Source organism: Saccostrea cucullata, unplaced genomic scaffold, assembly GCF_032062105.1.
Source record: "Saccostrea cucullata isolate Sc308-1 unplaced genomic scaffold, CSIRO_AGI_Scuc_v1 ctg117, whole genome shotgun sequence".
Lineage (NCBI taxonomy): Eukaryota > Metazoa > Mollusca > Bivalvia > Ostreida > Ostreidae > Saccostrea > Saccostrea cuccullata.
The window spans coordinates 173,379-199,535 of NW_026932623.1; the positions used below are offsets into that span (position 1 = coordinate 173,379).

Sequence of the window (26,157 nt, forward strand, 5' to 3'; positions counted from 1 at the left end):
CCGGGGGTTGGGCGGGGCCACAATAGGGAATCCAAGTTTTGCATAGAAATATATCGCTGCAGGTCTGTAGCTCTCCGAACAAAAATATTGATAGACCGGAGAGCTACAGTGCCACCCATTGAAAAAAACTGTATATTTATTGCGCACAAAAAAGCGCGCTCGGTTCTCGATTTATTTCTCCATGTTTTTCAAACTGTAATCTCAAAATATTACTAACCGTGTGTTCCTAACATATTCTTTCGCTTTTTCCACAACCAAACATTCCTCATAATTGTTGTTAATAGTCCTCCTGACCCTGATATTGTAATCATCGAACATTTCGCTTATTTATACTGCCATTTTGGTTTCAAAGATAATTCGGTCCAATATGCTTCGTTCGGATGTCAACTACTATCAATATATATTTTTTTCGGAGAGCTACAGATCTGCAGCTAAGAAATATATAGGAAAAAACTTTAAAAATCTTCTTGTCAAGAACCACTGGGCCAGAAAAGCTGAAACGTATGTTGAAGAATCCTGGGGTATTGTTGATTCTAAATTGTACAAAGCATGACCCCCGGGGGTTGGGCGGGACCACAATAGGGAATCAAAGTTTTACATAGAAATATACAGGAAAAAACTTTAACAATCTTTTTCTAAAGAACCACTGGGCTAGAAAAGCTGAAACTTACGTGGAAGCATCCTGGGATAGTGTTGATTCTAAATTGTTCACATCATGACCCCCGGGGGTTATGCGCGGCCATAAAGAAGAAATGTAAAATAAAAAGTTTTAAAAATAGAAATATATAGAAATGGAAAAAAATTATAAAATTTTCTTCTAAGAACCGCTGGGCTAGACACTTTTATCAAAAATCCTGAAAATTATGTGGTAGCATCCCGGAGTAATGTAGATTCTTAATTGTTAAAATTGTAACCCCCAGGGAAGGCGAGGCCACAATAGGTATTGCAAGGGGATAAATCTGGTAAAGAACGGCATCACTAAAGTTACTCAGGTAAGCGATGTTGCCCATGGACCTCTTGTTTGTTTGTATCATCCGTCCTTGAAAAGGCATTCTTTATTTATCAATTAAACTTTCTAAACGCATATAAGTTTTCAAACTTCCAAAAGCAATAAAGCAAATCTTTTTTCATCTTAATGCATTTCTCTCACACTCGTTTCTGATAGACGGTACTGGATGTATCCTTTTTATCTCAATATCTTCCTGAAAGCCGAATTTTAATTAATAAAAAATAAAATAAAATAAAATCACACAGTCGCTATAAAGTATGCTTCAGGCAATAACCTAAAAAAAATGCAGAAAGGGAAATAAAACATTTTATCATAAATCAATGAAGCAGGCCGACATAAGTGGATGTTTTCTTGCGTAGAAAAAAAACTTCGTAGTTCTCAGAAAATTCTGGCAAAATAGAAAAAAAGATCATTCATTTCTAATTTTAAAAAAATATTTGCATAAAAGTGCAACTTATCAAATTTTAAAAGAACAATAAGCTCTCCCAAATATACACCAGAATGACAATAAGCGAAATGTGTTTAAAAAGCATTGGTAGAAAACACAGGAGTCAAGATCTTTGTGATACACAACCCGAAGATAAATGCTGACAAAAATTGAAATGTTTTCTGTTAAACATATGGAATCATGAATAATAGATGTCTTACAAATCTGTTAATAAGAACAGGCTTACAGTACCAGACTTAATCAGAATAACATGGTGTGAAAGGCAAATGCATCATTCAACAGTCAATTTTCAATTAGCAAAGAAAGAATCCATACATCCATCTTACAAATATTATAAAACAACTTTCAAAATACTGTACAAAATTGATTAAGTGAAAAACTCGACATAAATAATTTAAATAATACTGCTAGGCTAAAATACAAACTGGGCTTTATTCTCATAATTTCACGAAACTGAAAATGTCAATTACAAAATTAAAAGAAACAATCATGAAAATGATCCAATTTCCGTTGTGAAATAAATGTGTTTGCCCGCCGCTGCTTTTGCTCATGGTGTATGGTGCACCTGTAAGCCACAAAAATATTATTATATTAATAAATACCGGTAAATCTATAAATATTACGGGGAAAATTAAACAGTCTATGCATAATTTAATATTGAAATTGTTGGTAAGTTTTACATAATATTTTCCCTTTAAAAATTATTTTCATCGATTTTGTATACAGTGCTTTAGAATATTAAATCATTCTCTATTTTGATATATTAACACTGTATTATATTTTCACCCTTATCAAGTGACATTACTATATAATATAAATGTCACACAAAACAGTCCAATTTTCACTATTGTGTAAAATACTATAGCGCCGTAAATTATCTGAACATTTTTTTGCGTGTCACCATAAATTGATATTACTACACTGTATGTCCGATGGTAGTTTCACGTAAATATTGTCGACCAAAATAGTGCACTTCTCTGACACCCTTGGACTTTCAGTAATTAAGGCGTGGCATTCTTGACGCTACCTAATTAGCGTCTCTCAAATGGCGAATAGATTCTCGTTGATTAAGAAATTAATAACACCAGCAACTTTAAATGGTTGTTGACAACGATGAGACGATTTAAGCCCTACCTCTTTGCCGTAAGAACGCTATCACTGGATCCTATCATTGGGTAGACTCATTGACATTAGCCCGAATTTCTACCACACAATGTATATTTCAACAGTGAATGAAAGACTGTAATTTTCAGACGCTAATGTAACGTCAAGAATGTCATGCCTTACTGAAAGTCCAAATCGTTTAATATATAAATACAAAGAATTGCATAAAATTACAATTGAAAAATATTTTCAACAGAACTTTATTTTGAATATTTTAATTAACGCATCTCAGTGGGATACATGCAAATGAATACATATATCATGAATATATATATATATTTTTATATTGTCTGCTTGTTTACGGGGTTGCATGACTTAAATAAAGTTATTAAAGTGGCATAGGTTTTTGCTCACACACCGTGAAAACATGCATCGAAAGAGATGGTAATCATTATCTATATATTTTCCCCGCTTGCGTGAAAGAGAGGGAACATTGAATTTCATTCGTTTGTCAGTCAGTCTGTCCGAAAAAACGTAACATTACAAATAATATTGATAACTTTTGAATGAAAAATGATAGGGCTTTCATATTTCACGAGCACATTACTTATTTTTGCCCCGTTTAATTTTCGCCCTTTCACACCTGCAAATAATTTTGCCCCGTTTTAAATTCGCCCATTCATAGTTTTATTACAGAAATTATATGTATTATTTCATTTCGCCCCGTTTGAAATTCGCCCAAATGAGGATAGAATTGTGCTAATTGAAAAAATATTTTCAACAAAGCTTTATTTTGAATAAATAAAATGGGATACATGCAAAAATTTCCTTTAATCTGTGATACAGTTTTACCACAGTTTTCCACACACCGTGAAAACCCAAGATATATATGACGTTTAACCTACAGCACTTTCAAAAGGTTTAACTTCTTCATATCTTTTGAAAGTTAGGATTTTTATATTGATGTGCAAAACATGTGTCTAGGCCTTTTCAAGTTCACTGTGATTTAGAACTTAACTTATTTATAACTTATCTCTTAAATTATGTATATTTATAATTTTTATCCGTGTTCAATACTCACACCTCAATGTTCATATACATTGTATAATTGCCTATACTACCTGAATAAAGATTAAAATTATTAGATACATTGACCTTGACCTTAAAGTGCGAAGAACTTTTGAAAAAAAAAGAATTAGTGACAGCTTTTGAATGAGAGAGGAATTGGGTTTCCGTATTTTACCCTATGCAACAAAATATCAGAAAGAAAACCTCGATATCACTCAATAACATTCAGTTAGAAGTTTGATTTTCTTATTCAAAGTTTTCACTTTGGTCATAAATCTTGAAGAGACAGGACTGAAAAAGTCCTGATTTTTACACAACTTTTCATACGTTGTTTATAGTTGATAGGAAAAGGGTTAAAAGTTCCCAAGAGTTGCAGGATGTTAAATTGAGAGATGAGAAAGAATTGAATTCAGACAAATCAGACATGCGCCAAACCCCTCTAAAACATGCTTATTTCACGTACAAATTCTAACAATGGCGCCGGTACACTTAATTCCAACTTGTTGTCCGTCGTTTAATGTATCATTACCCGGGTTATGTCCGTTTCCGTTTGGATTGAATGGGATGAAGTCGTCATATTCTGAGGGCTTTGCTATCCTGGTCCTCTTGCTAAAGGTTGTCGTAAATCTAGGGATTGATGTTGTGGTCACTGGTTTTGCTCTGGTTGCAGGGATGAACTCTATAAAGTATTTTTTTTCATTTAAAGCATTTTGTTGTGATTACGAATTTGAAGATATTTTCGTAATATTAGCAACGTTCAGTTAATTCCAATGCTACAGTATTGACAATCAAGTTTATATGTTGACCAGATAATCCTCAGATAAATCAGTTCTAGAATAAAACTGACTCTAGAACTGATTTACTGGAGAAACATTCATTCTGACTGAGCACATTTAAAATAAGTGAATTTGAAAATATGCATTTTAAAACAAATATTTTAAATTTCCATTTCTTGCAGCATTAGTCTCCTTCAATTAAAAAAAGATCGTGATAAATTACAAAAGTACCCAGCGTCTTAAGTACGTCTTTCAGGAATGTTCAAATAATGTGAACACAATAAACCTCCTTACAGGAAACCTGTCTTTTTGCTTCATTTGAGCTAAGTATATCATATATCGTTGAATATCATTGATAAATCTTCTTCAATAACAAGAGGCCCACGGGCCTTATAGGTCACCTGAGTATCATGTAACAACTTTCCAGTGATTGCTAATTTCCAAAAGCCATGAAATTCAAAATTTTGAAAGAGGCACTATTGTTATCAAAGAGCACAGCTCAAAGTAAACCCCTGGTCTGACCCAGCAGCCCTGAAATTATCTATTTTGAAAGAGGCCCCTTTCTTCATCCTACAGCCAAAATTTTTTTTATTTTTAGGTTTAGTTATGAACATGAGAATGAAAAAGTCTCGAGGGAGAAGGAAATAAAAAAGATTTTTTGGATAAATCAATTATCAACATTTGAACATTCTTTTTTTATGCTATCCTAATAGGCTCCTTACCATTGGACACTGCTTACAAATAGGAAAGTAGAACATTTAATTCCTTATTTCATCATATGCCAGTTTGGGCAAGTTATATAAATTTTGTGATGTTGATCAAAATATATTTTAAAAAATCAATTCTTTAAAAGTCTTTCAATATAAATTTTTTATATGTGTTAGGTGAATGTGATTGTTCTAAAATATACTTGATACCTAAATTATAATTCCATCATAAAACAGACAGTTATTGTTGGGTGAACATTTTTTTCAATTTAGTGTAAAATTCTGGCTGATACAAATGATACTACATGCCTGTATATATTTGTTTAGTTGAATTTTTTTTTATTTCTTCAAGTTATTGTTTATTTCTTCCTTAAATGGACTTAACTTCTCCCATAGTTTTATTCATTACATCTGATGCATAAGCAAACCTGATGCTTAGACTGTAAGCTATAACAGAGACCTAAACAATGTCGCTGGCAATATGCAATAGCTACCACGGGCAATTTAAAACCTGTGGAAGGAAAATAATTTACAGAAATTTTTGAAACGAATACATAATTATCTCACCAGCATGTCATTGTGCAACAAAGTCGTCAGAATTTTATTTGTCCTTTGAACTGGTGAAACGTTTTGAATGGCACTCTTATCGATGAATTTTACACTAAACCAAGCTATCTTCGCAGATCTAGCTTTATTTAATTACCCGCCGTTTCATCTTAAACCGGAAGTGCGAGTTCGTAAATTTGAAATCTCGATCCCGACTGAAATTTGAAATCGGAAAAAAAAATATTTTTTTTTGGAAAATTCAAAACCTTGAGCGGAGGGTTTGTAAAACTGAAAATAAAATAAATCCTGGCCTTAAATATGTAATTAGATCATTAGCATATTGACCAGGAGCAAAGGATAAGATCAAAGAATTCATGCATTTCACTATAATTATAATCTAGAGCCCCACCCTAAAACAAGAACCCCTGACTCAGGGGCCCTGAAATTCACAAATTGGGGAGAGGCAGTCTTATTCAACATAACTTTGTACTTAGTTACTTTATTTGATGCCCAGGAGTTACTTTATTTAATGCCCAGGAGTAGAGAAGAAGATTTTTAAAGAATTAATGTATTTTCACTATATAATTAATAAAGCCCCGCCCTAGCACTAGAACCCCTGACCCAGGGGCCACGAATTTCACAATTTTGGTAGAGACCACCTTATTCAATATAACTATGTACTTGGTTAGTTTATTTAATGCCCATGAGCAGAGAAGAAGATTCTCAAAGAGTTTATGCATTTTCACCATGTAATAAATTTAGCCCCGCCCTAGCACTAGACCCCTGACCCTGGGGCCATGAATTTCATAATTTTGGTAGAGGACTCAATGCTGATTACAATCATGCAAACAGTTTGACTGCTTGATGTCCATGAGTAAAGAAGAAGATTTTTAAAGATTTCATTAATTTAACAGGTTTTTGCCCCACCCCTCAGGCCCCAGGGGGGCAGGGACCATGAAATTCACAATTTTTGTTCCCCTTCACCCATAGATGCTTTGTGGCAAATTTGGTCAAAATTGGTTGAGTGGTTGCAAAGAAGAAGCTGAAAATGTTCAAATGTTAACGCACGGCGCACGACGACGGACGACAATAGATAGCAATAGGTCACCTGAGTTTACTCAGGTGACCTAAAAACGGAACTCGGAAATATTCAAATTTTTTGATTGGATTTGAATAAAATTACTTTGTTAAAATCACCCTCAGTCTAAACATGTTTATATTCTGAAGTTGGAGCTGGAGTTCCTCATTGAAAACATTCATGAAGTATTTGGAGATCATGTCTTCAAACAAACTGTTGGATTCCCCACGGGAACATATTGTGCTCCTTTATTAGCTGACCTGTTTTTTTTTTTTTCAATCTTACGAAGCAGAAATTTTCCAAGTTAGACGACGAAGATCAACTAACAGCTAAATTGTATGAATACGAGATGATGTCAGTTTTTACATTGTCAACTTTCCTTAATCATATAGTAAAATTCCGCTATCACCGACATGTTTATGTCTCCCAACTTATTCGGTTCTCAAAAGTGTGCCCTGAGTATGATCAATTTTTAAAACCAAGGCAGACTACTCAAACATACGTTGATGTTACAGGTATTTCAACAACCTCATTTAAAGTTAACAATTTGTAAATTCTATGGTCGTTACAGTGACCTTAGTTATTCCCTCGCAATGGAGGTCGAGGGGATATTGTGATGCCATTGTTTGTGGATGTGCAAAACAGAAAGTGACGTAAATTGCATCGGGATCGATGCCGGATGCGTATTTGATTAAAAGATATGCTTTTTGCGAGGAGATGCTCCGCTTTGCGATGCCCTTGTTAGCAATTATATGTATAACCAATCACTTTGCCGAAATTTGGCTGACTTGTTTCTTACCAATTGTTTTACAAAACTAAACTTGACTACGTGAACTTGATTAATACATAGGGCTCACGGTAGATGTGAACGATCAACAGGAGATTCTTACTTCTGATAGGCACCTCATCCAACCTCTGGAATTTGCAAAGATTCGTGTTTATGATTCACAAATTTTTATTGTTTGAATTTTTGATGAAATCGATCACTTTTCGGTATTTTTACTCTTTTTTTTTGTTATGGGTACTCTCCTGACATATATTTTGTACGTTATATAAATATCTATTATAAAATTTTGCTAACACCTCCTGTATGCATAATTGAATGCTCCAATGCAATTTAAGTCCTAAAAACAACTTTGCTTATAAAATTATATTTCACTATTTCAAAATATAGAAAATTAAAGAAATTCTTTGAAGGAAGGATATTGAAATTCATAAAAATAACATACATGTATTAATTTAAATTCTTGAACAACAGTGTTAAGACAGTTAGAACTTCGATCATTGATGAATAATTAATTACCATATAAGGTCATTGCTTCCTCGTCCTCGCCAAAAGCATTACTAGCATAACAGGAGTACTGTCCAAAATCCTCCTTCGTAATGTTCATGATTCGCAGACTAAGAATAATGGTATGGCCTTTATCTTGGTAAATGTCAATACGGTGTTTATGCGAGTTGGAGAGAAAGTTGCTTTGAAAGCGCCAAGCTGACACTGCTTGCGGGAAGGCGGTGACTTTGCATTCTAAAATGGTCTCCTTTCCAACAGACTGTCCAAGTCGCCTGTTGTCCAACCAAACTTCTGGTGGAACTTAAAAACAAAAGCTGCTTTGTTAATGGCTACCTATGCTGAAATCACTTTCAAATATGACGCATAGAACTTACAAAGAACTTACAAAATAGTAGTTTTAGGCAACCCTTTCTCCCAATACAAACTCTGCTTACAGACTATAATAATGAGTAACTCGATAACGTTCAAAGCTTATAATAAAAATAATTAATTGCTTAAACATTTGATACGTTCAAAAACTCGATGCATTAAACGATTTCTTAAAACCACAGGCTCAAACGTACTGTTGCATTGTACTCTAATTCTGTCAAGATTGTGGCTCTTAAATATAAATATGATGATTTAAACCAAATAGACGCTAAAGTTCCAACAGATATTTCCCCCACTTATGATGTATGATACATAATGTATATTTTTTCAAAACAGTACCTTTTACTCTAATTAACGAGGCCGAGTCTAATTATTTCTGCCCTAGGAATTTTGATATATGTTTTTAATATTAATTTTTACTGTTATATTTATTGTTTTAAGATTAAAAAATCGAATGTTTACCATCCCAATTTCTTAGGGGGCCATCTCAAAAGTTGTCAAATTTTACTATTGGACCCTATGGGAATTTGTTGGAAAAGCGCCAAATTATCACATTTTTTCCCATTTTTTTTTTCCGGATTTCTGCCCTAGAGATTTCTTTTTCATTCAAATAAATAAGAGTTATTGTAAAAAGTCACCAAATTGTGAAATTTCAAAAATAAATTCACCATCTAGGCTGGTCTAGGAATTCATTACTAAGTTACTATTTTTCAAAGCCCAGTACCTCTAACGGTATAAATACATTCATGTTCCGTTGGTTGCAGAAATATCTTGCCAGTTGACTTAGCTTGTTTTTTGCCCAGACAGGCAGAACCAGTAACACACTGTTGAATTGTAAAAATGTCATTTATTCATAAAAATAGCAATGTTTAGATCGCTAATATGTTTCTTAGGATGTTCTGTCATTAGTTTTTAGTATAATATCCATGGACGTCTTGAACATAGTCATGCGTCATTCTTCAGCGTCATACATTGCTTACAAATTCCGGAAATGGTGACGTCGTTAGAGCAATTTCAGGGTTTTTTCCCCAATTATTGTCGTAAAATCACATTTTCAGACCAAAATGAGTTACAGATAATGTTAATTTGGTATTAAAATCAAAATATTTTGCAAAGGTGTACTGTCGCACAAATGACTGTATGAAATTAAAAAGCTGCGCAAAGTCAGGCGCATTCGAATTAGACTCGGCCTCGTTAAACTAAATTGTAACAAACACTCCTAACACGTATAGTAAGTTGTACTCACATTCCACCATGACGCTCATGACGCGGTTGACGGCCGGGGGGACGTCATTGAACGCCACACACTCATAGATCCCGTCACAATACCTGGACACATTGTGAATGATCAGGATCTCACCGTTAATCCCCACCCCTGAAGGAAAGGACTCTATATTAAAGCACAGTTCTATTGGCAAAAAGGTTCTACGTAGTATTGAAGAGTGATTACTTGTAAGATGAACTGATATACTTGATATGGCGATGAAGAATGAACTTTCCGCTTACAATTGAACTCTGTTCTTTTCCATTCCAGTAAAAAAAATAAGTTTCGAGATATTTTTTTTTTTATTTTTGAAATATAGAATATACCCATGGAAAAAATAATAAAGCATCTTCATTTGAAAAATGCTTATAAGAACACATTGTTACACATGATTATGAAAAGCAAAAAGCTGATTATGATAGTATAAAATGCATGAATGGAATACAATTGTTTAAAAGACTTGGCGATTGCTATATACTCTTTGTAGCACACAGAAATGAAAGTGATAACGTGATGATTTTCCCATTTTCGTTTCTTACAAATAACTTTGAAAGAAACTTTTACTATACAAATACAAAACACAGGAATGCAAGCCATGTTAAAAGGAGGAAAATGCAACCAACACAAAATAAATATACATTGACATTTATTGTTTAATGAAAATTGTAAAGGTTCTTCTTGAAAGTTAACAAGGTTTATATTTACTACAAGGTTAATGAAAATCTGTTTGTTTGTAGGAGAATTCTGGTTAACAGGTTCACTGGTTAACAGAAAAACACAGTTAGCACTTGCGTCTGAAACTGGTCAAGATTATATTAAGGTTGTGTATAATACAAGTAGAGTCTTTAAATATATTCTAAGTTAGTGAAAATTATTATTTATTGTGAAAAATTCTATTATTGCCATTACACTTATTCAAAAGCAGATAGCAGACAAGTGAGAGATAGAGAGGAGACATATTGACAGGCTTTGACCTGTAGAAGAATACAGAAATAAAAGCAAATCGTGCGGAAACCACACTCCAAAACAGGAAGTAGAGAGTGTACCATTATTTACCACCGGATCATGTCCGATAACCTGGGCTATCGGAGCGGAAGTCAACTCTACTTCAAAAACTGTAACAAAAATATGGTAAAGCGTCAGATCACGTGTCTAATACCATGGCAACATATCTTGTAGAAATCACTGAATAAGAAAGGAAATCATTTTTTTGTTGCTTAAATTAAAATTAACAAATGATTATATGGGTATATGCTGAATAGAATTGATACTTTATTTATTTTTTGTTGTACAAATTCCTACTCAACTCCATTGTACAAGATAAGTTGCTCTGGCAAAGTTTTGATATTAATAATGCATGTTTTTTTTTAGATATATAAAAATAATAAATGTTACTTCTTTCAGCAAAAATAACCAAGGTTGTCAGAAAAAGGGAATCCACATTATTATATAACTTAGTTAAAAATAGTAACAACTGAAACAGTATAGGAAGAAATACTTTTTTACATCATGGTCGAACTTCTTACAGTAGCTTTCTACGTACTCGCAATTAAGTTACATCTGTCTTTCCTGAAATTCTCATGCTCTATATTATTATTTTTTGATGATTGTCACCGAATGATAAAATTATTTTCTAAAATCATACAGAAAGAAAGATCTCTTGATATGCTGTTTTAAGTATGAATTTTTATGATTCCAAAATAAAACATGTTAAATTTGGTGATTTGATGTGGGTTAATTCGCAAATGGTGCAAAAAGTTATTTAAGTTAAAGTGTTCATTAAAAGTGCATGATTTAGAAAAGTGATTTTAAAAAATGTATTAATGAAATTGTTTGCTAAATAAATAATAGTGATATTTGTGATAATATAATGAGGATATGAATGCCTAGTATTGATTTGTGAATTTGTAACAAAGAATCATTCTTTGTTTTTCAGTTAATCTACGTATAGTTAGAGTTGCAAAGCCTAAAACTATTTAAACTAGTCTACAAACAATATTTCATCCCCACAGATGTTATTATAAAATATGGGTTAGGATCTAAAACTAGTTAGTGATTTACATTGAAGATGTGGAAAGCAACAAGCAATGCTCATAACTGTGGATTGTTGGAAGAAGTTGAAATATCAATCGGGTTATTATATCATTTTTTTTTCTTTTATAGATGTCACATTTCCTTTATTTTTCTTGTGAAATATAGTCCACAGTATGCACAGTGCTTGATCATACATGCGCACGCATTTTGACATAGACATGTACCTCGATGACTGACTGTGTATAAGCAGTGGTCATCTGACTGCTGGTTACCATAGTGACCGTGGGTAGTCGTCTTCACTCCTAGTCACAAATGTGTAAAGTTTTCTAAGTGCAAATAAGTCACAACGATCCTTGGGAACAACTTGTTTGCAACTTAAAAGGCATGAAATATTAAGTTTAACGATACAAAACCTAAAATAAGTGTAATGAAATATATGTCATACATTGGGTGCGAATTCAATAAAACACAGAAACATATTTTCACATAAAATCTGCACCAAGGCTTGACAATCAGAGGGTAGTAAATGCTAAGAAAGTATTTCTAGAAATAATGAATCATTAAATATGTTTATGCAAGTATTTAACTTTTAAATAATTTTCTCTAAATTGGTATACGTGTACTATGTTGCAAAGCCTATATACAACATTTTTGGAAAAACGAAAATGGGAAATACTCTTCTAATTTTGAACGAGTGCAACACTGAAGCGTCTGATTTCCCCTTCTAATACAAATTAATTAACACTTTTCATCAAAATAAATTAAAGCTATATTCTACAGAAATTCAGATCTTACTTTCTTTATGCTGGTCTCGACTGTCCGCGTGTGGTTTCCTAAACCATTGCACGGTTGGCCTTGGAATACCAGTGACGTTACAGGTCAAGGTCACTGTGTCACCCTCCTTTGCCGTCATGTCACTACTTGAAGAGTCCAAAATTTCGGGCGGAACTGAATAATCAAATCTTATTTGTTAATTAAGGTTCTACAATTTCTTTGAAAAAAATAATAAAATTCATTCAATTCATTTTTACGGAATCTTAAAACCATATGAATGAACGTACAATAGTGCTTAACTAATAAATATACTGATAAACTATACTGATAAACTAAGTCCAAGTACATGTTATATTCAATAAACAAAGTCTTACTGTAAGATAGTACTAAACACATGGTACTGGTAGTACGATAACATACGAGTATAAGAATATCTTCCAAATAAGGGATACATCATACACAAAGATTACCAATATAGTGTTAAAGATAGAAAATATACAGTTATGAATATGAGTCAACGACATATCGTTGTTTTAACTACACATTAGTGACATTACATGTAGTACTGACATCTTTAAATTTTATTTTATGGTCACGAGCTTTCAAAATATATTTATCTACACAAATACAAGAACAGACTTTAAAGCATCAATCATTTATTCATTTATTTCGATTGCTTAGTGTAAAACTGACAGAAAAATGTTAATAGTTTTGACCAAAAACTTAAAGACCATTTTCATGTCCACCAAATACTAGTAAATGAACCTCATAACTACAGAAGAGTTCCTCTGTATACCACTCGGAGCTCCTCGGGTGGCTCCTACCTCGCACACTAACCTAGGACGTCAAAGGTGTTCTACCATCTTGCTGATTCAATCATATGATCTTATTTGATTTTTATTCAAATGTTACACTTTTGAAATCTGAGTTATATATACACTGTATATACTTTGTTGCACGTCCAACACAATGTTCTTGCTTTCAAAGACTACTAACATATTGTTGTATTTAAAAGCAATATTATACGAAGAATTTAGCAAATTCAGAAACCTTTTCGAAAAAAAAACTTTATGCAGAGTGAAATATGAAATGAGTGACAAGGCAGTTTTCCGGGAAAAATGTATCGTATTCTTCCACCTATCACATCCGAGATTTGAATGGAGCGTAACGGAGTCGGCCGAGGACTGCCGATTGTATGTATACACAGGTAGTTCTGTGAAAAATCAGGAAAAAAAACTGGAATGTGAACAAATTTCAAACAAAGACTGTGTCATTTGATCTTCGTGTCCTGTGATTAAAATGTGAAAGTTGAAAGCATATTATTAGCGCACGCAAAGCAACTGCAAAGCCAAGTAACGTGTTAATTCTCAAAATACACAGAAAACCCAGTGTCCTGTTGTTTCCATGTACAGGTGAGGACTAGCTACAAGAAAAGTCTGACATAGTTCTGGAAAAAAAACTATCTAACTTTAGTTGTGTAACATCCGAGTTAATGTGAGTCTACGGCTATTGTTAGTAACAGTGACGTTATTGTGCGCCAAGCTTTAGAGAAGAGAATTGAGAACTTGCGTCAGAGGTTAAAGCTATGGGTGTGAGTTGGGCGGTTCTTGATACAGTGGTACCCAATCGGTGTGCAGGACACAACATATAAGTAGTGAAGGGGCGGGACCTCTATACAGTGTGTAAATTATTCATTTCCAAAATATCTACCATTTTTTCATACTTTTTTTTTGGAAAGTTGTACAATATACAGCAAAATGTTTTATTATTTGTGAATAGTAGAAAATCGATTTAAATCTTTTTTCAGTTTAATTTTTACCTACAAGACCATCCTCCCAGAATATTTAGGAAATTATATTACTTGTTTGCCTGTTTTCAGTTTGCTTTTTAAGTCTATTTTTTTCAACTGTACCCTTCCCGAATGCAACATTGTATTATGGCTTTCTGACTAAGGAAAAGATCTTTAACGTAGATAATAAAATAGGAAAAATTACACAAGTTCGGAGCTAAGATTGCAATGCTTTGAGATAATAATTCACACACTGTTAGTTCTAATGGGTCGGGTGCGGTGTACACGCAGCCTTACCCAACACGTGAAGGAGGACCGAGTTTGTTTTAATGGGTAACGTGTTGATCTGACATACATAATTGCCCTGGTCAGTATATTGTACTTCACGAATAACTAAATTCCAGTCCCTCAGACGGGGCCTTTCTACTGAAATTCTTTCATCGTTGATGATTCGACGATCCCCATATGTCAGCAATGTGGACCACCGATCGGTCCATACCACCTAAAAATAGACATGATGTCATACGATAATGAAAAACTTGTATATAAAAGGTATAAAAGAAAAACATACCTAGGACAATCAATTCTATGGTTTTAGTTTTGATTGGCATTGTATTAATTTGACAGGTATAGCGCCCTTTATCTTCATATTTGACGCTATGGAGTAAAAGATTCCAATCTTTTGTGTGGGGACGGTCTAAAACCATTCGATCGTCATCTATAATGCGTTTTTCATCTAAAGTCAGCAGAGTAGAATACTGATCCGTCCAAACCACCTGCAACACCACATAAGTTATCTTAAAAACTTTGTTATGCCTCGACTGATTTAAAATTATACGAAAGCAATATAAGAATGTCTGCATTTTCCCTAAAATTCACTTGAATTCGCTATAATAAAAAGTAAATCATGATCATTTTCTTTGACAATGACTTGAAGGGGATGTACTACTGTAAATCATTTTTATGCCCCTTTAACCTTGCCCATTACTTCTGAACAGTACGGATTTCATACTTCATGTGCATTCATTGCGACAAAACCTTGAAATGGGTATAAATATTTTACACCTTTTGACCTTGACCTTGGAACCTTCTAAAAATCCAGAAGTCTCTGATGAGACTGTAGCTCTACTGGTCTGTACGAATAACAAAGGAAAAGTAGCACTTAGATTTGAAACTTTGCAACAGGCAGCAATAAATAGAATTATGTACTTTAATGTAGTCTACTTGCGTTCCAAATTATATTGAAATCAAACCGAAACTGTGGGAGGAGTAGCGTTATAAAGAAATTTCATAGAAATTTCTATTTTTAGTTACCATGGCAACACCGTTCATGGAAATAAAAAAACCGATGGACTAAATTGTGTATCTTAGTGTAGTCTGCTTGTGTGCCAAGTTATATTGAAATCAGGCTGTAGGAGGAGTAGCTTTTGAAAAAAAAAATTTACAAACAGACGGACGGACAGCAAGACAGACGGACGGACGATGGACACCTTACTATCGCATAAGCTCTTCTGGTCTCTGACAAGTAGAGCTAAAAACTTTAACCTTGATCATAAACTGTCATACGAGGGCATCACTGTTTCACAAATACAATCAATTTTTAGGGTAATAAGGCGAGGAGGTATGTAGCGTATATTTTTTATAAGTGGAGATTACTTTACAAGAAATTACACTTTTTTCGCTCCTCAATACCATTACCTATCTCGGGAAAATAAGTTGTCTCGAAAATTTCGTGAAATACAGTATAAAACATTTATATAAAGTACTGTTTCTCCATTCTAATCCTTACAAAGATATTGATGTTGGAGTAAAACCCCAGTCACATTTCCAAAAACGACCAACGGCCGACGGGTTTTCAAGCAAAAATGGGATTCTTCGGGTGACAGTCGTCAGTTCATCGGCCGTTGTCTTGCCCGATTTCACCCTCTTTTTTTGTCGGCCGACCAATTTTGTGTCCATCGGTCCAAGTTATAATTTTTTATGCGTCGGTGGCCGATTCATTCAATTGAAGTTATTCGACAAAGATCATCGTCCTAATCGGCGGTCAGTTTATTACCGTTGGACAATAAGGGTGTTTAAAAGCATTAAAATCAAACTTTATCTCACGATTAGCTAGTAAGGATATGCAACACACAAAATTTTGATGCATGGATTGATATAAAAAGCATGAATAATTAATCCGTAAGATATAAAGAAATCTTAAGTATTCTCTGCTGCTTAGATATGCACCATTTGTCGTTTTTATGCAATGCCATACAAAATTTTGCACACATGTTCAACATTGAGTCACAATTTTATAAGATTCTGCCACTTTGCCTTGCAAACATTACTCACGTCACCTATCTGAATATAGATCTATGAACAAATATTGCTGAATTCTAAAGAAAAAAGATTTTTTTTGGTGTTATTTATCCAATTTATCGGTGTCCCTAGGAATTAATTTGACTGCTCAGTGTCGCCCGATACTGTATCGGCCGATCATGTTCTTTCAGCCGACAAGACCAATATCTTAAATGTGACCACTAAGAGATAATTGTTGCAAGGCCCTTTGTAGGGTGGATTCTGGATTTTAAAAGAAAGATTACATACCATAGCATTAAAACTTTATCTCAATAGCTTACACAGACAAAATAAAGGACAGATGATACAAAAAAATGATGTCTGGATTGGTATATAGTTTTGGACCTATTTCGTTTGTAAATGATGCAAATATCAAATTACTTACATGTAATTGTAAACTTTGTATGATATTCAAAAATCTATCTTTCTGCAACCATCCTTATAAATCTTTACAAGTTCCCTGATAATTTAAATCACATCTTTGTGAAACTTTGAGTGAAAAAATCAAAATCTACTCAGTTAAACTTATTTATTTTACATTTATAAATATGACTTAAAAGCTTTTCTCAAGATTTTTGTCTAAAGTTTGTTTGTATCACCTGGCCTTAAATAAAGATATTTGAGGTACTAATCTTTCATACCCTTAAATTTCAAATCCTCAACTGATTAAAGTAATACCTTGTGAATAATTCCCTGTTCATGTCTAATTTATACTAACACTTTACAGTAACACTTCGTTTTGTTTCAGATCGTTTATTTTCGTTGTTTACCGATTTACTACATACACATGTACTTACCCTCTAACAACACTCTCCTCAATGTCATTTTTCTAGGCATAAATTTCTATAACATTTATAAATAATTTTAGCAATTGAAAAAAAAACATTAAAATACAACCAAAAAACATTACTTAAGTTTTTGGGATGAAAATATACACTGTATTAGTACACAAAGCAATTTGTTAGCTCCATAATTCATTACTGCGAATTCATATATTGAATATACAAGCACTTGAGGGTTATTTTTACCAAACATTAGCTGTGCACTAGAATGTAGACAAATTATGTATACTGTAAATGCAGTTTTCAATTTAAACATTTGATACAGAATAATGATAGTCTCGCATATTGTCATGATTACACTGAATTTGCCATTGTGTGCTATTTTCTTGACGCTTTTATCCTGAATTTTAGAGAATAATAACTCAATATTGTATCAATTACACTGTTACTTTACAGTTAATTTCAAATTGTCGACATATAATTTGACATTTCGTGGTGGGTTGAAAACTGAAATACAAGCCATGTATTAAAATGCACGACTTTGTAACTTTTTAACTAGAAGTATCATTTTCAAGAGAAACATTCCCCCAAGAAAGCTTGTGCCAGGAAACTATTTCACTAATTGACGTATTACTTTCGCTTTAGTCAATTTATATAATGAAATGCTATATTGTAAATGAATTCCTGCAACATTCTTCTCCTTAAGGTGAGTCTGTAATACAGAAAGCAATAGATGGACAGAAAGTTGTTCTAAACCCTCGACAGCCCACACTTAGAAAATTAAACTAAAACTTGATTTTTCTCTTTGAATCAAAGTTATTAGAACTTGATGATCATCATTTAGATAAATTAATAAACAAATACATGTAACTTAAAACACATGAATATTACAAGACATAAGAATACACGTATATGTATTAAAGTACAGGGTTAAAAATGCTGCAATAATTAGTCGTCAAAAATCCTGCAGAAGAATTAATACTTTAGTCCGTGGTGTAGTGATGAGAAAACCCACCTTAAATTCACCTAACGACTCAATGGAACAAGGAAGGACCGCTGTTTTACCAGCAACCACGGTGATGTTGACGATAGGCACATCAAAGCTAGGCTCTACTGCCATTATATCTAGTAAACAGAAAATTCAAAAACATTTTAAACAATATTTAATTCAACTCACCAATTGGGTATTACAGTTATTTACCTGCTTCACAGTTTCAAATAAATGTACTAGTAAATGAAGGTACCGAAAGAATTAAGAAGACCAAGAAAAACCCACAAAGTTCAATTCCGTTTCAACTAAGTCCCTTCCCTATCAACCACAAATAGTCGTGTATTTTAAAAGAGTGTTTTTATGTTTAAAGGATTAATTTCACATTTAAGATTTGGCTTCATTTGTTTATGTAGACAAGGGTACTCTTGTTCAGCAATCTTAAGGCTGGCTGAGATTAATTATACGTTTAACGTCAACTATAAACTTCAAGACCTTTGACACACTGCTCAACGCGTTATCGGCTACTCGGTTGTTATCGGATACTCGGTTGATAACAATTTTTGACATGTTAGTAAATTATTTTAAATAAACTCTGTTAAAAAAGAAACAGACAATGTTCCTTGTGCTTCTTGTAAACTAAAATGAATACGGATACAAAATAAAGCCTTGGCACGTATTAGTATAGCATTTGTTAGCCTTTAGAAGGCTTTTAAATCAAATTTGTTATATTTTGCAAGTTTTTCTCCGATTGGCATTGCTGTAAATAGCTTTTTTCTTCAAAATCCTTATTTTTACCTAGCGTTAATGATTGTCCACAAGATGACTTCATCAAAATCTTGAGAATTTGTAATTAAAGGGCAAAAATTGCCCAATTCTAACTTTCCAGGTGTTATCGGAAATACGGTTGAATAATGCACTTTGTTATCGGATAACTCGGTTTTGGTTATCGGAAACAACGGTTGTCATAGATTAGAGAAAAACGCAAAGAAACAACAGAAATCCGTATGAAATCTAAATATTTAAAATGGCTGGCACGCAATTTTAATTTTTGGCTATAATTTGCCTCTTTTAAGAATATTTCTCTTTTAAAAATTAGTGTTTTTGGCATTTTCACTGAAATCTGCATGATGTTGACCTGTTCGAAAATATGGTATGTTTTAAATTTCATTTCAAGGTACCGAGGTCGCCCGCGTGACGCAGTGGTTCGTCGATCCTTATGTTGCGTGTTCGTATCCCACAGTGGGACGTCGCAGTAGGTGCTAGCACAAAAAAGATCCCTCACTGCTCAATGGCCCTCAGTGCCGAGTAAATAACAAATTTTGTAGCTCTCCGCTGGCAAGTGATGGTGTCTCCATATGACTGGAAAATTCTCAAGAGGGCTTTAAACAGCATACAGTTAATCAAGGTGCTGAGCTAATGGCGAAGGAACAGTTGCTACCCATTTTTTATCGACTTAGACCAGTCGTCGCCGAGATTCAAACTCACAACCTTTCGAACACGAATGCATTTTTAAGTTTCGTATACTCAGTATACATGTCAAGCAATTAAAGAATTTAAACTCAATGGTGGTTAAATGAATTTCTAAATAGGTAGTTAGACCAAATTATATGACTTAGAATTCTAAATTTTGAGGAGAAAAGAGGCTGACTTTAAAAAATTACAACACGGATCTCTCAAACATCGGAGGTTGTTTAACGTACCAAAAAGGAATAAGAACCCCCTGATGACCGGTCATCACATCCCGCAGTGTGCTCTTTGTTATTGTTGACCAAATGCGATGTGTAGATAGAGCTAATGCTCGGATAGAAGGGGATGCTGACGTGGATTTTGCATTGCTATGCATGCGCGGGAGGGGGGGACCCCCCCTGAATTTACCAGGTTAAAAAATGGTAAAACAAGAAAAAATTTTGCATTGCGAATATGTGAAATGGGTATGAAAAGTGAAAGATTTGAGGCATTTCTGAAATAGGTTTTTGACGTTTGGGCGAGTTTAGGTTTTTTTTTTTTTTTTTTTTTGCTTTTCAAGAAATTTCTGGGATTGGATTTTTTTTTTGACTGGGGTGGACCCCCCCGGGAAAAAATTTCTGGATCCGCGCCTGCTATGGATGTTTATACTGAAGCAAAAAATCTCTGGTACCCCCCCCCCCCCATTGTAATTGAAAACGCAAATAAATATTTATTGAAAAAGTTAAACATACCAGGAACTGATCAGAAGTGAATCAACCAGCACCCCTTCCACCTAAATACTAGTAGGTATTTTAACGGTTGGAAAGTGAGTTATATATATATATTTTTAAAATTAAAGTGTTTCTAACACAATAAAATTCCAGTCAGCTCCCTTCATTATATTATTTTTTAAATTTTTTTCTGGGCCATGCTTTTTGTTAAAGAATATTAGTCTCTTTAATCTATACAGATCCAAATTACATTGTATTAAAAGAGAATTAAGAATTATTATTTTTCTTTAATGTTGACAGCTGTCTAATTGACACAAGATCACATGATCAAGTATTTAAAAAAGTCATATAAACTGGATGATTCTATTTTATGCTTCTAAAAAATATGTTAACATTCTTCTGTGGAGCAAGTCCTGACTTTTCAATCACAGGCACTTGTTTCATATGCAGGGCACCCCTACTTAAGCCACACCTGCTATATGTGTAACTGTGACGTGATAATAAATTGACATTACTGGACAAAAAATTAGTTCCCCGGGAATCATGGGAGAAATTGAACTTGTTTTTTTGTTTTGTTTTGTTTTTTGAAAAAAAAAGATAACGTAATACAGTATATCGGAAGTCTAAAGCAAAATTGTTATGATTATAATTAAATATAATATATTTACATCTGAAACCGCCTGAAGCTGTTTCCAAGAGGTTATCTTGAATGGAAAACAAGAAAAATGATTGAACAGATGAGTAGGTCTATTATAATTTATAATTATAAGTCTTATTTATATACATTTACATCAATACAAACTTTTACGTTTGGTATTTTCAAGGATTGGCAGATTATAATGGACTTTTTCCAATCTATTTATGAAGCTAAGGGAAACTTTTTAACCTGAGTTTCCGATAACATACACCCGTCTAAAACCGAAGTATCTGACAACATCAACCGAGTTGACGATAACATGTTTTCAACTAACGAGACATTTTAAAAGACTGATTACTAACCCTTACTTTGGATTTTTAATCTCAGTCTGCTGATCTAAAGGTATCCGATTGTCCATAGAATAAATAAACTAGTTTGTTTGATAGAATAAACTAATTTTGAATTCTACAGAAGTTAAAATGTGATGACATATTCCGAAATTTTTGTAAAATAAAATTTGAAAGAGTTGTAGATCTTTTGCAAAATAGCGATTTGGTTTGTGCTTTCTGCTGCTGAAAGTATAATGGATTATCTGTCATAGACCACAAACTTTGTTTCCTGAACTACATATTTATCGTTGAAATATGAAATTTAAAATTACCCACATTTTCTAAACATTGCTTTTCTTGAACCGAGTGTCCGATAACAACCGAGTTGCCGATAACGCGTTGAGCAGTGTGTTTGAGGCCTATGTGAAATATGAAGACTCTAGTACTAGGTGTTCAAAATTTTGATTTTTTCAAAATCAAAAGGAAAAGGTCAAAAATATTTATATCAATGGAAATGTCTTGTCATAGTAAATACATAAGTGAAGTATGAAAATCCCAGAACCAACTGTTCAAAAGCTATGGCCAAGGTTAAATCTGGGTGAATTCTTGCAAAAGTGGGTGCAACTCCAAGGTCAAACGATAAAATATGCTGGTACCCCAAAAAGTTCTTGTCACTAAAAGTACACGTGAAATATGAAAACCATAGTTCCAACTACAGCTGTAATCAAAAATTACGAGCAATGGTCAAGTTTTTCCGACAAACAGGCAGACGGATGGACAGGGCGAAAACTCTTCGATTACGGGGACATAAAAACAGAAATTTCTTTTACTATAAATGTAGAGATGATTTCTTCAACATAAAGAATGAAAAATTAAGTACACTCTGGTATTGGGAACGATGTACGTAAAGCATGCTTTAGGAACTAAATTTCATTATTTAGTAATATATGAATGTATCTACTCCAGTGAGAATAATTATTTGTTTCATTATTTTCCTTATCTAGAAGGAAAAGCAGCAAGTACAAATTGAGATAGTTCCAAATATCCGGTCAAAAGCCAACAATGCCAACGATCACTAAAAAGGTGTTTTTACTGGAGAACCTTGATCGTTCTTAATGAAATAAAACTGACACAAAACTAGAGGAAAAGTCCAAAGATACTCGCGTGGATTGATGATAATATCCAGACAACACTACTCTGATCATTTATGGTTGTTCCATAACTTGTTATCGACCTTCAGGGAATCAAACGCTTTAAAGACGCCCGCAAGCGTCACAGAGAGGCAGATGTCAGATGGGAAAGACATAATGGCGAGTGATTGCTGCGCCTCCAGATAAACTGGTTATGAAGACCTAGTGATGAAGAATTACATCAAAAGATATAACAAGGTTAAAGTGGACTAAATATCAAGCCATAAAAAAATACCATTTTGCATCCAGTGATGTATCTTTCTTATTACTGAAATACTAATCTGTAACTGTTGTACATTTTTTTTTCATTTTGAAATTAAATTTATTTTGTTTTACCATAATCTATTTCTAAGAAGAAAACTTAATTGCACAAATAATGTTTTGAAAATTGTCGTTAAGGTGTAAATTACTAGAATTACGTTTTTTTTTAAAGTTCACATCTTTTATATTGACGAGGATTGGCTTTCACAATATGGCGTCTCTCTCAGGGAATCCAGTCATGTTGAAAGTAATTAAGTCGGCGTGTTTCCTAACAATATAACATTTATAATTGTCATTTTACCAAATCTCTTGAAAAATAAAATTTTTGAATTAGAATAGAAGCAACACGTATCGTCTTCACTGAAACCAAAATGCTCCGATTTTAGAATTCATCATATTTGCAATGGAGATGGAGAAAGTCAGTGGTGCCGCATGGAATATTGCAAACACTTTTTGTGTCATGTCACAGCGCCTTCTGAATAAAAAAAGTCAAATAGTCATTAGGTTGCCTGGTTCTCACGAGAATTCCTTTGAATTTAAACTAGAGAAACTTCTTCCATATCAATGGAGATTCTGTATCAGGGGAATATCATCCGACAGGCTTTAACATTCACTTCACGGAAATGTCTCTTATTCAAAACAAATTGTTAATGCAGAATGAACAAGTATGGGATTATTCAGCTTTATGTAAAACGCAAACTGTGATTATCTTGTGGATATCTTGTAGAATCATTAACATACTAATTCATTCAGATGGACTCGAGATTAAGATACAGCATCTGTGATTCACATCAAACCATTAAAAATGAACTACTCTTAAAAAGTACAGTGGAGAGTAGTGAAAAAAAAAGTTACAGGGTATTTAATCTGTAATTAAGAAACAGATGATTTATCAAGTGAACACAATATGTATATTGTTATGAAAGTTTTTTTTCCAAAAGAAGTATAATGTTATCACACATATATTTATGCAACAGTAACGTATCTGGACTTCAACCGTGATATGAATTTTGAATTTATCAAGTGGCAGTAAATGCAAAATTTGGATAGCAGAAGAAAAGGAGGTTAATGGCAATATCCCAGCTACATATGGAATTTGAATAAAAGAAACAAATTACATGTATTTTACATTAACCGTTTCAAGATTTTTGAAAATCTCAAACTTTATCGTAAACAGAACTTGTCATCTAAAGCTGCTTCCTGCTGTTGTTTTACACCAGTGACCTTTTGACTTTGACTGTGACATATATGCTAAAAGGCTTTTTCAAACCTTTGTGATAACTTTTGAACCATATGAGATAGAGACTTCATATTTAATATGCATACCGGGTACTCCACTAATTAAGTTCTTTCAAATGTCACTAAGGTCAATGACTTTGTGACCTTGAATGTGGCCTATATGCAAAAAATAGCCTTTTTGAACTTCACCATAACTTTTAACTATAAGAGATAGAGACTTAACATTTAGAATGCATAATTCACTCTCCACTAATTAAGTTCTTTCAAATGACACCAAGGTCAATGACCTTGTGAGCTTGACCTATATGCTAAGATGGCTTTTTCGAACTTTGTTGTTGCCGGGTGCATAGCGTTTCACAAACACATCTTGTTTTCCTTATAAAATTAGTTCTATTTTTGGTGTCTTCTAGCTATTCCCACTTTTTAAAAATCTCAATTCCACCTATTCCCACTTGCAAATAACAATAGATGTTTTGATTAGTTAATTTGTTTTTACAGTAATTAGAATAATTACATCCCATCTTAGATTTGCCTGTATTTTACCGGTATTTTGTACATTTTAAGACAGAAAATAAATATATTTATCTAAAAAAAAATGTATTTTATTTGAAAAAAAAAAATGCATATAAATATTTATTTAATTTGAAAAAAAAATAAATATATATGAAAAAAAATCATATAAATAACTGGAGTTAAATATGAAATAAATAGTTTAACAGAAAAATATACTAAAAAATATACTTAAATTCATTGAAATATATACTTACATGTATGTATGTGTAAATTTATTATGAATTTTTCTTTAATTTTTTTTTTAATAGTTATTTAAATCCAGATTTCAATTTAAAGATCAATAAAAGTCTTATGTAAAATTCATCGGTGATTGAATATTTGCTTGAGGTAATAAGATCAGGAATGATAAATGAAAACAGTTCACCGTGAACTCTTTTTACTGAGCCTTAAGATTCAACTGCCTTAATACTTAGTAATTTATTTGCTATTTTTATTTGAAAAAGTCTAATTTCTCATTGAAATAGAAGTAAAAAGTCAGATTTTTTAATTTAAAGTAGCAAATTTACCTGTCCTCTATTCCAACAGTGGTTTAATAATTACTGTTTTCACAGTCATGATATGTTTATTCGCCTAATTATTTGTTTTCACAAAAATTCCACCTACTCCCACATGAAATTTTACCTTTTTCTACCCGATTTTCAAAAAGTGGGAATAGGTAGAATGAACCCTATTTTTTGTAAGAGGGAATAAAATTCATTTTAATAATTTGTTTATATAATGTTCCCTTTGTAACCTTTTTCTAAGAACCCGGTTGTGTCTAAATTCTCAGAAAAAAAAATCCGCGAAGTCGGAGTGCGACATTTGCACGCTAAGTAAATTTTCATCACTTGGATTATATAGACATAAACAAAAAGAACAAATATGATTTACGTTGCTTAATTCTTCGCAGAGGCAGTCAAGTAGTCTTAAATAACAATTCTAAATCAGACAAATTAGAGGCATCGTGTGAAGCACGCCAGAAGAAAATTAATGTCAAAACTATAAGAATCCTCTCCAAGAAGCGGTCTGTAGGGGTACATTAGTCAGTTTATGGTCAAATATAAGAGAAAATGTCATCCAGGATTTCGTGAATAAAACATTAGACACGACAGTAAATAGAATGAATGGTGCACGTCCATTTTTCTGCGAGGTCATTTCCTAATAAGTAGACTAAGAAAGCGTGCGGCCTTTTGTTTCTGTTTTCTTATATTGTGTTATACATCGTGAGTCATAAAGGATGCTTAGCTTAGGTATCAAAGCAAACTCGGGGAAATCAATGGGTTGGTATAGAAAATGGCGGAATAGTTGCAGAAGTCGGATATCAAATTATATAATTATTTACGAACTTTACGCATGCAATTCGTACTTTAGACTTATTTTTGCAGTCAGCATATGTAACTTG

The 26,157-nt window shown here is 33.1% G+C and overlaps 1 protein-coding gene across 8 annotated transcripts in view; it reads right to left on the minus strand.

Annotated features, from left to right (window-relative positions):
* Window positions 1-1,870: 1,870 nt before the first annotated feature.
* Window positions 1,871-26,157, minus strand: part of LOC134235640 (opioid-binding protein/cell adhesion molecule homolog) — a 52,856-nt gene continuing 28,569 nt past the window's right edge. For 3 of the 8 annotated variants that reach the window (XM_062717775.1, XM_062717771.1, XM_062717768.1), the window contains 9 exons: window positions 18,395-18,504; window positions 14,829-15,033; window positions 12,490-12,642; window positions 11,919-11,996; window positions 10,707-10,775; window positions 9,643-9,771; window positions 8,040-8,327; window positions 4,093-4,308; window positions 1,871-2,022 (listed from right to left, as the gene is read on the minus strand). In XM_062717775.1, the coding sequence (XP_062573759.1) occupies window positions 1,895-2,022; window positions 4,093-4,308; window positions 8,040-8,327; window positions 9,643-9,771; window positions 10,707-10,775; window positions 11,919-11,996; window positions 12,490-12,642; window positions 14,829-15,033; window positions 18,395-18,499 (1,371 nt within the window). In that variant the 5' untranslated portion in view covers window positions 18,500-18,504 and the 3' untranslated portion in view covers window positions 1,871-1,894. Of the gene's footprint in view, window positions 2,023-4,092; window positions 4,309-8,039; window positions 8,328-9,642; window positions 9,772-10,706; window positions 10,776-11,918; window positions 11,997-12,489; window positions 12,643-14,554; window positions 14,760-14,828; window positions 15,034-18,394; window positions 18,505-26,157 lie in introns of all 8 variants that reach the window. The other 5 variants (XM_062717770.1, XM_062717772.1, XM_062717773.1 and 2 more) reach the window with 5 other exon arrangements.